This window comes from Pipra filicauda, unplaced genomic scaffold (genome assembly GCF_003945595.2).
Source record: "Pipra filicauda isolate LSUMZ 115617 unplaced genomic scaffold, ASM394559v2 scaffold5_size6683894_pilon, whole genome shotgun sequence".
NCBI lineage: Eukaryota > Metazoa > Chordata > Aves > Passeriformes > Pipridae > Pipra > Pipra filicauda.
The window spans coordinates 1,189,543-1,203,970 of record NW_024104754.1 but is presented as its reverse complement, the minus strand read 5'-3'; the positions used below and the strand labels follow the sequence as shown (position 1 = coordinate 1,203,970).

The window sequence follows — 14,428 nt, the reverse complement described above, 5'->3', positions numbered from 1 at the left end:
CTGACAGCATTGCTGATGATCATTTATCTCTGATCCAGTAATTTGAATCAGTGAATAAAAAAAATGTGAAGGTCAGGAAAAGCCCATTAAGGCATTAAGACACGATAGTCTTTACAAAATCTCAAGTGTTAATTGCTGATGAAGCAGCTAATTATCCTTGACATGAAACTTGCCAGTGTATGAAATGAACTTTGGCAATAGAGTTCTAACAGTACTTATCTATGCTTCTCCCACAGTAGATATTAATGGCATACCAAAGTCTTTAGAAAATACTTAAGGATTACCTGCTGGTGAGAAAAACTGCTTTTTCAAAGTTAGCATGAACGGGCACCAAGGATCTGCAGATTGACAGCTCCTAACTGACACCCTTCCCCCACAACAAACATAAACAACTCTCTCCCTACTCACCTCCCCCCCAAAAAAGCAAAAGAAAACCTAAAAAAACCTCAAAACCTGCAGCACCAAAAGCCCAACCAACCATGGGAATCCATTGTAGAGAGGCATTCCCGAAAACTTCTTTTATTCTTTTTATTTTCAGCAGTTGCAGAGAGCTGGGCAGGAATCTTTGCAACCATATTCACACTAACAGATTACAGGAAAGAAACACCTGGAATATAACGAATCATAAAAGAATTAGGTTTTTCTTCCTAAAGAAATAACCAATACTAAGCGGTTGTAAGGGTCACTGACCATATTGATAAAATGGAGACAGCCATTACCCTCAACACAGTTGGAAAATTTGATACAGAGGGAGCATGAACAACTTAGAAAATCCTTAATGTCACAGTGAGTTTCTGTGCTCACCAAAACACATACTGAACAGTGATTAAACTGATTTTAACATCATAATGCAGATACAGCCTTCAAATGAACAAGAGAAAAAAACCTGACCAACTAAACCAACCAACCAATACACACAACTCCCATGGAACAATACTGTATCTCCATGGTTAGAACCACCGTTCTAGAAGTCACAAAGGCGCTGGCCATTTTATTTTGGGAGAGTTTAAATAAGTCTTAAATAATTTTTTTTCTGTCTTGTTGTAAATTAATGTCCTTTCCATTAATGCAGTTGATGCTGCAATGCCAGACTGCTATCTGTGGGAAGTATAAGGATAAGGAGCTCATTTACACAGAAACTGAAGCCAGAGGACAAGAGGATAGAATATTTAATCCTTCCCAAAACCCCTAATCCGATCCTTATCACAAAGGGGAAAAGGGAAAAAAAAGAAAGAAAACAGCCGGAAAGAAAGAAAAGAACTATTTAAAAGTTAAAAGGAAGAAATTACTAGATTATGAACTCATTTATGGGTAACTTTTAAATTTTGTGGAACTGTTCATCAACTATTGCAAGATTACCAGAGTAATGATGGTAGAGGCAAACACACACAAATTAAAGAGAGGTCACAAAATCACAGAATGTTAAGGAGTTGGAATAGACTTTAAGAACATTTAGTCCCAAACCCTGCCACCATGGGCAGGGACACCTCCCACTAGACCAGGTTGCTCATGGCCTTATACAAAAATCGTACAGAGAAGTGATAATTATTCAGCCTTAATGCTGTGTTCTGAACCCATTCTATAAATACAGCACAATACAAACAAAGAGCACAACAGATCTCTTACGCTTTATAAAACAGAGAAATAAAACCTGTACAATTTTTACATATCATAATTATCTCCTAAATTCAAGAGAATTTTCAAGGCCATAGACTCTAACACTGTATTGTAGTCCTTAAAACAGGACTCAATTTTTAAGTAATAAGTAATAGGACTCTATTTGCATTTTTTTGGTTGCGCACACACACAAATTTTAAGCCTTGAAATGGCAATTTTACAGCCAAATTTTCTTCACCATTCTTCTCACACAGACTTGGTCACTGACACTAACAGCTACATTAATCATTCTTAAATTTACTTCCCAAGAGCAGCTGCCCTCCTGGTGCAATCTAATAAAACAGCTCTTGACCTATTTGTTCCCACCATCTTCCTTGACGTTTGCTGCTGTAACAGCTCACCTGGGACAACATATTCTGTTTTCCACAATATCTAATCACCAAACTTTACAGTTGTTACAAGACTAATACAGAATGGTATGCTTAATCACAAGAGAAACACTCCAGTATCTCACACATATGAAAAACAAAAGTGGGCTATACTTTGGGTTACTTCTGCTGAACCTGAGTGACGCTTAAAAACAAAAGCAGTTTCAATACTGTGCAAAAAAGATTTCAACAAAACAATATTCAAGTCCTAGATGGGGTACGGATTTTTAAAATCATTCTTTCCTCATCGCATAAGACAATGAAGAAGTTGAAGAAGGTACATTTTAAGTGAAACTTTAAAAACAGGATTACCTCTTGGAAAAATAAATGAGTATGGAAAAATGATAAAATCGACTATAGAACATGCATATATAGAACTGCCATTTTTTATCTTTTAAATGCAACCATATGGAAGGGGCAATGAAGGAAACACACAATTATATAATGGTTTAGTGAAAAAAACCCTGTTTTTTATATATATATATATATATATATATATATAACTAACTCTGATCCCACTAGTCATATTTAGCCTAAAGTCCAAATATAAATATAATAATAATAAATGAAAATACTGTACAGGTCTGTTCTAGGAGAACTGCATTACCTTACATTAAAAAACAAGTCTATTTTAGTGCAAGATTAAATATGACTAGCTTGCTACATAACAATTTTATAAAGTACCACTACAGAACATAAACAGCATGTGAACATTTTAACAATGAACAGGTGACATTCATGTCTCCAAGCTGCTTAATGCAAAACCACATCTATATACATGGCAGAGATCTCCTCATTTTGAAAAACTATCAACAAGATAAAAATATGACCTTGCAGATTACAGGACTTCTCTGTACTCATTCTTCTAAACTCTAAAATGTCAAGAAATTGTATGATTAGTAAAGCCATGTGAAAACAGGGATACACTCATTACATGTAACATCACTATAAACTTTTTCACTTTCAAGAACTTCTCAATTTTAAGCTAAAATCTCCACTTTAAACTACTCATCATCATCTTCCAAATAATATGGTTGTGAAATGGGTAAACACATTAGCAAGTTGCTAAAATTCAGAGAGAAAATGTCCATCTTTCTAGGTGAACATACAATTAAAAACATATCATAACACAAGTAGAAATTATCTGTAGAACCTTGGTTTATTAAATGCTTCAAATTTGGAAACAGTGATCTGGAGATGTTCTTTTAATACACACTTTTCAGGTACTTTGGTCTTCTGAGAAAGGGATGTAATGATGGAGAAAGACAATGTGCAGTACAGTTAAAACTACTTTTCAAAACTACAACACATGAATGAAATTACTTGAACTACATTCCTGGCAGTAACAGAAGGCTTTTGTCCTAGAGAAGATGTGGACAACATAGCACCTGATGACACTTCTTTGGGGGCTTCTCACCTCAAACGATGAGGAAAAGCATCCCCCACAAATCATGTACTAAAAGGTAGAGGTGGGCCTAAGCTTTCTGACATTTTTATTACTGAATCTGCTGCTATTGCTACAGGAGCTTGACTTAAACAAATACTAGTAGTAGCTGTATTCTCAGGCTCTGTTTTTCCTGACAAAAGAAAATGTCCATTTCAGTAAAAGATTAAAATATTTTCTGTTAAAAAAAAAAAAACCTTCTGTCTGCTTCATTTGACAAATATTAAAGGTTTCAGAACAACGAAGCTTTGAGAGTTTCTACAAAGGAAAATTTGCAAAACTTTCCTGCCAGTGGAGGAACTAGGCAAATTTTTCTAAGTGTACAATCAAGTCTACATTAGCATTCAGAAAAACAAATTTCTTTACTATTCCTAGCAACAGCCAGGGTGAAACAAAGCTTTCCTGCTTCACCCTTAAAATACTTCTAGTTTTACTCATGAAAACGTGAACATATTAAAAATATTACATGGATATTATGACAATTGATTTCTAAATAGATCATATTCACAAGACACGAAAAGCTCTAATGAATAATTTGTGCAAATTAGTTTTCAGATTTTTTAAACAGAAACAAAAAAAAAACAAAGACTACTTATGGTAGGAAAACCAGGTTTTTTTAAAAGGAAAAAGTTGACATAATTTAGAAAATGTTAGAAAGAACTAGACATTTTCATTCAATATTCTAATAATTTATATTCCATTTAATAACATGAAACTTACTTAAACATGATCTTTTCCCAGCTGTGCTTGCACCTCCTGAACACAAATTTCCTCCTCGATGGACCAGTTCAAGTTCCAAGTTTGTTCTGTAAGAAAACCATAACAGTGTTGAACGGAACAGCATTATTGAACCTTCTACAGACATGAATGAGTCATGACAAACTCCCAGCATACACTTAATAAAAGCATACTGTGAACTAATCTTTAGCATGAGATACTGCCAAAATACATCTCAGAATAAAACAAGCCTTATGAAGATGTTGCCATATGTGGTTATAAGTACTGTATTATTGGCATTGAGTTGTGACTGAAGAATTAAAAAAATGTTAATTCTGAGGCATTTTTCTGTATGCACACACAGCCTCTTGATAATAGGGGACTTTATGTGCTAATTGGAAAATACAGATTGGCTAAATTTCAGTTCATCAAATACATCTAAAAGAGTCTTCTCTTTACTGGCAGGGCTTCTGTTTTGCTTTAAACAAACAGACAGTACAATGGATATGGCATCAACTAACCAAGTATGAATACAGACTAAATTATAATGAAAGCACTGACCTTTATAGATAAGTTAGTTAATAAAAGCCTGGGAGGTTAATTCTGAATCAAATACTGGCATTCACTGCAGCTCATCAGTATGGAACAGGAGTTGTGTCACTAAATCCCTGCACGTCCCAATGATGCTTTCTTTCTTAGTATTATTGTAATCTGATACTTAGGTACAAATTGTTTAAGCCAAATTTGATAACTTTGTTTAATTTTGGAATTGGATGCTTTAGTACTGCATTATCTTTTACCCCCAAGATTTGGAGCAAACAATTTATGTTATATTCTCTCAGAGCTTGTTTTAATAAGTCAACATACATTTCTTCAGTTAAAATAAAGGAATACAATTCTATTACTCTGAAATGTTATTTTGCTAATTCAATCCAAACTACAAAGCTCACTCTAAACATATTTTGTCCTTTAACAAAAAAATCAAACAATTTTAGGTTCAATATAATAACTGAATACATATTAAAATCTATTCTAGAATTTTGGGAACATAGCATATCTAAGCTAAGAACACACACCCCTACACACGTATATTTAAGAAGAAACTACAGGATGACTATTTTATTCATAAATTATTTTTTAAGAATTTCAGCTCTATCAACTTGAAAGAATAACACACTTTTGATATGCAATGTTTGTTAAGATACTTTCATATGTTTTTAAAATAGCAACATTTCTGAATATTACTATTCCTAAGTTTGCAGCTTATGCCATCCATTTCTGAAGGAATGCTTTAATCCTCTCTACTCAGAAAAGGCAATTTAACATTGATAATGTGCCTGCTCAGAGCTCCATCTGGTTGCTGCTGATAAGGGCATCTGTGTGACAGGGGAATTTTCCACTCTTCAGGCGATTTGTAGTGCTCACTGAACTTCTAAAAATCTACCAGCAAGGAAGCAGGGACAGGGATTTCATATTAGTGGACAAAATAGCAACTGTAGATCAGCATGTGCTAGTTCATCATGGGAATATAAAGAAAACCAGTATGTTTATTTCTACAAACCTTCTGATAACTAATTCCTAGAACAAAATTAATAGCAGTCTTCCATTAAAACCAAGATACTTAAGATTTAAATCAAAAAGACTACCTGAATATCTAAGAATAATTTTCTAGATCTAGAGTTTTAAATTTTCCTTTCACCGAGAAACATGTACAACTTTACAAAACAAACCTCAGGGACAATTCTGAAAAAAACCTCTTGTTGATACATAGGAGGCATCATATAGCACTTCTTGCTACAAGGAATATAAGGAGAGTTATTTTTGGAAACATATACTCCTTTCACACATATCATACCAACTCGCACCTCCCACACTTCTTCATTGCCCCCAGCTTCTCAAAGACAACACCTTTCAGTTCAGCTTTCTTGGAAATGTATTAACCTTTTCCTTCAGTACATCTTTTTCAAGACATACCTGAACTTTGGCTTACAAGTGCACAGTAGATAAAGCACCTTCTGTGAAAATGAACACTTACCTATCATAAAATATCCTAAATCAGGTACAGACCTCAATCATATTTGAAGGAGACTAGTGTGTCTCCTCCCTAATTTCAGCTCCCTTCTGTCTTGAGGACCTGAGCACCCTCTGCCCTTTACTGAAGAAAAGTAATGAAGTAAAACTGGGGGCATCTGATAGAAGCGTGGAACACAGAGCGGCCTCAGAAAGCCTTCTTTGCTATCTCAGCCTTCTCAACGTGAAGGAAAGAGGAGATAGAAAATCTATGTGAGTGACTGTTTCCCCTATCTAAAAATCTTTGCGTCATTCACTGGAGCAACAAATTTTGTAGAACACTGGTTTTATCTTCCTCACTCACAGAAAAAACCCCCGAGAAGATGGATTTTGCTCAGCTGTCCAGACTCATGATTAAAACCAGACCTACTTCATCCCTTCCTGTGGGCTTATATTAGAGAAACATTGGAGTGGGGAGGGTGATTGCATCTTTCTCAGAATTCACACAAGGACAGAGTAGGGGGAAGTAAAAATGCAATGCCCTTTCCAGAAAGGGAACATATTTGGATGGACCCCCTCTTCCTATTATGACAGAAAAAGCATATTAAGCGCTATCATTTTTCCCACTTCACTTTACAAACACAACATATATATGGAAAAAATACAGATACTGAGGCACAAACTGGAAGGAAAGAACACAGGGCTCTTACGTTAATCTATACATAGCTGACAGAAATGGGTCCCTTCCAATTCAGGATATTCTATGATTCCACCTTGGCATAGCCAAGAAAAGCACGAGACCTACAGCTATGCAATACAGAAACAATCCTCCAAGATACTGCCACAAATGACAGTCACCAATGCTATGAATGTGGAACTGTTAAAAATAAAGCTAGGCACATGTGAATTTGTGAATAACACACTGCACTACTCTCAAAAATGTCAGCAAAGCCAAGAAGGGAGGCATATGAAAAGGGTACAAATTTAACAAGGTAAGACTGTAGGCAAGACTGCAGCAGGAGATAGCCAAGGAGCTGCTCTTCCAGCTGTGCATGCAAATCAGGATGCCAAGACCCAGAATGCTAGCAAAACAGGCAGGGGCTAGCCCTCCCACTAAGTGGTAGAGAATTCCTTTGTAATTTCTTTTTCTCTGCTACCAGTGACATCTGTCCGGGTAAGCAAAAATTAAGAAAAGTAAGTTTTTGTTTTCCTGAAGCAGAAAGGATAAGCTACAGCAAACTGGCTACATCTCGTTTCACCAGCAGTATTCCCATTCCAGCATGCAGAAATCCACTTCAAAGCTGGCCTCCAGCTGTAAACTAGCATCTTTTAAGACAGCAGATGATGTCATTTTCTGATTGAAAATGGAACACAACTTATAAGAAGATTAAGAGTGTTTAATTCACTTGCAAATATATAGAGTCAATAAAAATATCACTGCATTCAAATGCTTATTTAAACAGGGGCTGCTTATCATCTTGACCACTTTATCTGTGTGTTAAATACCAGGAAAAACTGAATAATAGATGTAGATGGTTTGACCAAAACCAGTTAAGAGCTTCAGAACACATGAAACTAGAAATACACAAAGTTACTGGCTGGTTAGGAACAGAGGGGTATCATTACCTCAGAAAGAACTGGATGGAAATAAGAAAGAAACAGGTTGAATGATAGTAATAACTTCCAGAAGGCAAGTTACTTCAGTACATAATTTTGTAAGCAATTTTAATTGTGGATAGTTCACTGTTTGAATACTTAAAATTAAACAACACATACTAAAATCATGCAAAGAAAACTCTTTCAGTTTGGAGGACAACCAGCTGACTTACATATTTATTTCCATAAATACAGTCTGCAAGGTTGTATTAAAACACCTTTTTAAAAGTTGAAATTTTTTTTAACCTGTAGTTCTTATGCAATTATCAAGTAGTAGAAGCACATAAATCTGGATTGGGCAGAAATTAACCACTTTGTAGCTGATCTGCCAGCCACCCTCATAAGTGACCTTATGAGTTATGGTAATGATACAGAAAGGTTGGATCCAACACCTGAAATCCTTCAGTCATGGATAAATGGAAAACTGCTGACACCAGTCTAACCTAACAAGAAGAGGTCACAATGAGTACAAGTGGTATATCCTAATCACAGCAGTGAAATTTCTCTCCCCAGCAGTGCAAGCAGCAATGAAATGCTGCTCTGGTTTGAAGTATTTTTAACTCTTGGAATGAAAAAATCTTGGGCTCCATGTGTAAATATAAAAATAATATAGAGAGACATTTAAAAATATGTTTAGCTAACATTTTACAGATTATATAACATTACACCCAGAAATGTACTGTAACACTATTCTTGCACCTTAAATGGCATGATTACATATTTTTATATGCAAAACATTAATTTTGAGTCCTTTGTATTTCTGGAAGGGTATAAAATCAGTTTAAAAATTCTTGAAGAATACAGATATTTCTTTTAATACAATTATACAATAATCTAAGCTGGAAGAGGATTCTGGAGATTAGATGGTCTAATCTTCTGTCAAAAACTGACCCTTAGATTTGATTACTCAGAATCCTGCCAAGCCAAGTCTTGAATATTTCCACTGCTCATATACTAAAGACAGTCAGCAATCAGAGTTTATGAAAGCGCAATAGAAAAATGCTACTGGATGGTATCCCTTGTGTGCTTGCAGCTCCTCTGCAGTCAGCACCTACCCTGAAGGCATCAGTGAGTCTGAAAAACTATTTGCTTAATGAGTATTTCAACTTCTTATGGGAAAACCTTCCACTATAGTAACTCTGAAAAGATTAACTATTCAGAGTATCTTAACATTAATGGTATAGATGGAAGGGAGGACTGTTAGATTTTCTTGGAGACTGTGACACTGACAGCTCTAAAACTGCAATCAAACTTCACAAAGAAAATGCTGGTGGTTTCAACACTTTTATTAGAAGTCTACCCATGTGAAGAGAGATTCCTGGTTGCTGATGTAGAAAAAGAGCCTTCTGTGACTCCCACTTAAGTAAATAAAACTAATGTTTTGGGAAAAAAATTAAAAACACCCTCTGATATAAAAACTAGCAATATGGCAGTGATACAGAAATAACCTCATTCTACTAAAGAAAGGTAGGAGAGAGTTGACAATTTTGGAAAGAAAGGCAGAAAAAGAAATTCAACATAAAAGTTTGATATATGGAAAGCAAAACCTTGAATGAAGAAGAACACTAAATAAGCACACGACACATTGTTCTCCAGGTTTTATGCCACTGCTGCACATACTAAAAATTAGAACTAAGAGGTGCATAATTTTGCATATGCCTGCATATGACCAGAAAACATAACCTTGATGTACTAAGTATTCAAAAAGTACTTTCTGGAGAGGATGAAATATTTTCTTTTTTTTTTTAAAGAAGAAAACTATCTGGTGACTAAGAACATAAGTGAGAAATACAAAAGGAAAAAAAAACAAAAAGAAAAACATACCCACCTGGCTACAGAATACATGAACAGGAAATCGTTATCAGGTGATCCAGGACTCTTACTATAATCTGTATACTTCTTCTGTGTGGTACTTTTTATATCTTTCATTACAGATTCCATTTCTTTACTGAGATTGGTTTCAGACTATAAACAAAGACATGAGAGAATATTACTTAATTTTACCTCAGCAAATGCAGTAGTTGATTGCAAAGTGTAGCACTTTCATATCTGTAAAACACATTTGCAGGTTATGAAAAAATATGCATTAAAAGCCAGTATTCTGTCTCACAGAAGTGTTAAAATATTCTGCAAAGTTATTTTGATTTGCTCTGAATATAAAAACATAACTGCTTTGTCCAACTCCTAAGTTCAAGAATCTCACTGCTTGTGTTCTTTTAGAGTATATTTGCACTGTACAAGTATGCAAAAATAACACAAAGCATCTCCAAGATTGGAAGGTTAACAAAATTTAATTTATTCTGCCTTTCAGATGACCTCATGAAGCTTTGTAACACATAAGCATCTGTAAACTGCTCTTTCTGTAAAACAAATAATCCATACCTTAAGAAGTTCTTAACAGGTATTGTTTAAATAGCTTCCAGTTACAAGAATATTGTCGGTTTTATATTGTAAAGAAATGACAAATTAATTTTATACTACACGACTCAATTTTATGTAAATCGCTATGGAAAAAAACGAAAATGTACTCCATAAAAAATTATATTAATCACATTTTGTCACAGCTTTTCAATTGTTTATTTTTAGTAGGTAATGCAGTAAGTACTTTAAATATTTAAAATTTCTTTATGTGAAAAAAATGGTATGCTGTCTTCCATATCAGAAAAGAATGAACTTTCCCAGGTTCCCAAGTTTTTAAGAGGTCACAAATGCAATATAATGTAAAAACTGAAAGGTAGAGGCAAATTAACAAGGATCTTTCTGCCTTACACTGATGCTTACTGGGAAAGTTCCCAGCTGTTCTTGAAGATCTTCCACCTCTTGTACAAGGTCTTGCATACACTTGTTACTATGACTTTGCCAAACACTTCTCTCCACGTTGTTTCCAGGATAACAAGGAAGAACACTGTTAGCAAACTGCCTACAGAGGGGACAGGTAAATTCTCCTTTGTCCACTGAAAAACCCTGAAGGACTTGGTCATTCTAAAAGAAAATAAAGAATATGTAACTGAAATTTGCAGAAGATTATAGTTTTTTTACTTTGATATTTCAGATGTATAGCTAATTCTAAGTCTAAAACCAAAAACCTGTAAAGAAAGGGTTATTATAATAGTTCCTCACTTTACTGACAAAGATCTTTACTAGACACTGTCTTACAATCCTCCAACTCAACTTTCCTAATTTTTAAGTATTCTTCATTGTCAACAATATCCCCATAATAAACTAGAAAGACCTCAATGGAGTGTTTTGAACCTTTCATGAGTGTTGTCTCTTTCTAGCTATTTCCATAAAGTCTTCTGAGACTCCAAGTACAGGCTTAAAAAAACCCTAATCAAATAGCCATTGTAGGGCAGCATGAGAAAAATCCTGATTATTTCTTGTATCACATGAAGGATCAAAAAATGGACGCAGAAGTATGTGTTTGGGAAGTGAGGACATTTCCTCAGTATTCATGTTACTAGCAAGCAACCTTGCTTCTGTGTCAGGAGTTGCCTCCATGGTTTCCCATTCCTGGGAGAACTGCTAAGTAAACAGTGACTGTAATGTAACCTTCATGCAATCAGCCCAGAATGCTGAGGCTTTTACATACCTTACTGGATGTTCACCTCTGATCGTATTATGTAAAAATAAATGTTTTATCCAGATGAAAACAAGTCTACATAAATTATTTTGGTAATAAGAATGCTAGGAAATATTCAAAATTATTATGCACTCATCTAGGTAGTAGTAAAACATGCTAAGATCAGACGTTCACTTAAATAATTTAGAAATGTTCAACAATGAGGTGGAGTAACAGTTTATTTCAAGTTTAATAGAGAATCCATCAAAAAAGTGACTTCAGAGTTTATGTGATGCAAAAAATTACATTTCCAAAATTCTGTAAAGTGAAACTCCACTATGAAAGTCCAGATTTTATTGCTATATTATTTTATATAATTTTTATATTATTTTACATTTATCCTGACAACACAACTACTGCTGAAAGCAAATTTAAATTAATATGGAAAAGAACAATTCATCATGGGATCCAATCAAGATTGCACAGCTTCCTATTTCTCTAGAGGTTAAGTTTCAGTAAGACCACTGCTGATACTAAAAATAGAAGGTATTGTTCACAGAAATAACGCATAAAGTAATCTTGAATAAAAAAGCAGTTTCATATGAACAAGAAGTCATCATTTAGTATTTATTTTATTACATGGTTTAAGTATTTTTTCTGATATATCAAAATAACTGAAAACAAAGTACTTTTGTTAATAATGTCAACATGCAATAAGAGATTTAGTATCCATAGTTCTTGAAAACACAATAAAACCATCTTGTCCACTCATGTAAACACAAGTATTCTTTCTATGATAAATTCAATTGATTTCAGTAAGAACAGTTCAGATCCAAATAAACAAATATGACCTTTAGTTTTACTTACCCGTAAAGATTCCATGTAAGATTTGTGACAATCTATGTGTAAAGTGTGACCACATGTTTGTACATAAACACCTCCTTCCCAGCCTATTGACACTGCTTGCAGACAGGAACTCTAAAACACAGCAAAAACAGTAAGAAACAATGCTTATATATAAAGCTATATAAGTATTTACCCAAACTTATTTTAAGATTTTCACTTAAAATAACCATTTCATTAAGGAACCTCTTGTACTACAGCATAAAGGTGGCTGTAACTCTTAACATCTGTTCCAATAGTAGAAGTTATTCCATGTACAAGGGCAAGATACTGTTCCAATACATTTCATTCAGTTTTGTAGGTAACCAAAATAACAAGACTACTGTTATATAATTTAGCCTCAATCTGTTTTAAAATTCAGTGTAAAAACTTAGGGTTTTTAATGAGTTGTTGAACAACATTATATATAACTCATCGTAGTGGGAAATGAGAACAAATACTTGTTTAGTGAACTGAGTTTTATAAAGGATTGTTTAGAAAACATTGGCCTTAATCAAGGACTGCACTTACAGTCCACATGTCTAAAAGTTACCTCACTGGTAACTTTTTTGCAGAAAACAATGACCTGAAGAAACAGGCACCTCTGGCACACTTACTACTGTAAGGAACTCTAGAAAATTCTCTTAAAGAATATCTAACTATAGTCAGTCTCATTATTAGATCGCCATTTCTCAAAAATCTTATGCACAGATTGAAAAGTACATTCTGGTTATACATTGAAGGAACAGAAAAGATTTATTGCTACCAGAATTGGGAAACAATTTTTAGTCTAGACTTGCACTAAAATGGTCTTAATGTATAACGCAAAATCAGTGTACCATGAATAACCTTAATAGTTCCATTTTCTAAGGACCTCCTACCATCTCTTTTTTCTGCATATGAGCAGGAAATTAAAACAAAATTACAAATTTTAGCTTTGAGACATGCTCCTGTTTACCTTGCCTCACTTATTATTCATAATGTGCTATGAGCCTCTCAGGCCATAAAGGAAGTTTTTCTCCTGCTGGTGAAGTATCAAGGTCACATGATACATCTGGATAAGCACCACAGGACAAATGTTTCATTCAGGAAAATCATTATTTACTCCGTATATTTAATGAGGCTACTTAGTAGCAGTTGCAAAAAAAGGAGAAAAAAACCAAAACCCAAAGTCTTAGCAGAAAAGTTTTACTCTATTACTCTTGAGTTCAGAAACAAACGAGATTCCAAAGCAAACCACGAGCTTGGGATGGAACACACCTGTATCAAACTACTGGTTACAGAGTACTACGCGATTCTGAAAACAGCCTTATCAATCCAGTATACAAAATTTTATTTCCTAAACCTTAGTCATAGCTCTCTATATTAAAAATAATTGCTTTAAGTGATTTTTCCTTTAATGGGCAAGAACTCCACTCCCTGACAGCAAGCATCAAATTTCAGCTAGGAAAGTGCAAAAAGAAATCAATAGGGAAAGAAGTGATCTGCTTTACCTAATCTGTATACTGCATGTAGCTTTTGAATGGGATTTTTTAATTGATTTTTTTTCTTCTAGCAGAATAAGTCAACTTAAAATTTTTACATCTGGGTGAAATTATTCACTTGCCTCTTGCAAGCTGTTGTTAAAGGAAGGACGTTTACTGGAAAGGACACAGTTGATAAACAAAAGGACTTCTTATTGCTTAGCTCAGCTGAACAAGACACTCAAGACACTAACAGATGTTTCCATTTTCATGTCAAAAGAAATTTAAGGATTAGTTCTTTCATGCAGAGATTTGTTTTTTAGCACAGTAGTGACCTGGAAACTTGAAAGCAAAAATAGCTAATTCAACTAATGTTTGATTGAGGACTGGAATTTGTGAAAGAAGGATGTATTTGCTCATTGCATTACAGTGTATGTTAGATTAGTCTGTTGGTAGTGCTACTGCACAGAAGCAGAGATATACACTTCAGTAAGATCAAGTTTTTGAGTAACATTTTGTTTGGAACTCCTTCCACTTGTAAGATGCAAATACGTAAAAATAAAACTCCAGTATTAATTCAGTAACTATTTGAAACAGTAAACCAACATCATCAACATCAAAAGAAGAAAAGCATGTCCATAGATTCTTTCTG

At 34.4% G+C, this 14,428-nt stretch overlaps 1 protein-coding gene across 6 annotated transcripts in view; it reads right to left on the bottom strand.

Annotated features, from left to right (window-relative positions):
* UBR3 (ubiquitin protein ligase E3 component n-recognin 3) overlaps nucleotides 1-14,428 on the bottom strand; it is a 103,648-nt gene that overhangs the window by 28,182 nt on the left and 61,038 nt on the right. For 4 of the 6 annotated variants that reach the window (XM_027733546.2, XM_027733548.2, XM_039387972.1 and 1 more), the window contains 4 exons: nucleotides 12,299-12,409; nucleotides 10,642-10,854; nucleotides 9,701-9,837; nucleotides 4,210-4,295 (listed from right to left, as the gene is read on the bottom strand). In XM_027733546.2, coding sequence (XP_027589347.1) covers nucleotides 4,210-4,295; nucleotides 9,701-9,837; nucleotides 10,642-10,854; nucleotides 12,299-12,409 — 547 coding nt within the window. The remainder of the gene's footprint in view (nucleotides 1-4,209; nucleotides 4,296-9,700; nucleotides 9,838-10,641; nucleotides 10,855-12,298; nucleotides 12,410-14,428) is intronic. The other 2 variants (XM_027733547.2, XM_027733549.2) reach the window with 1 other exon arrangement.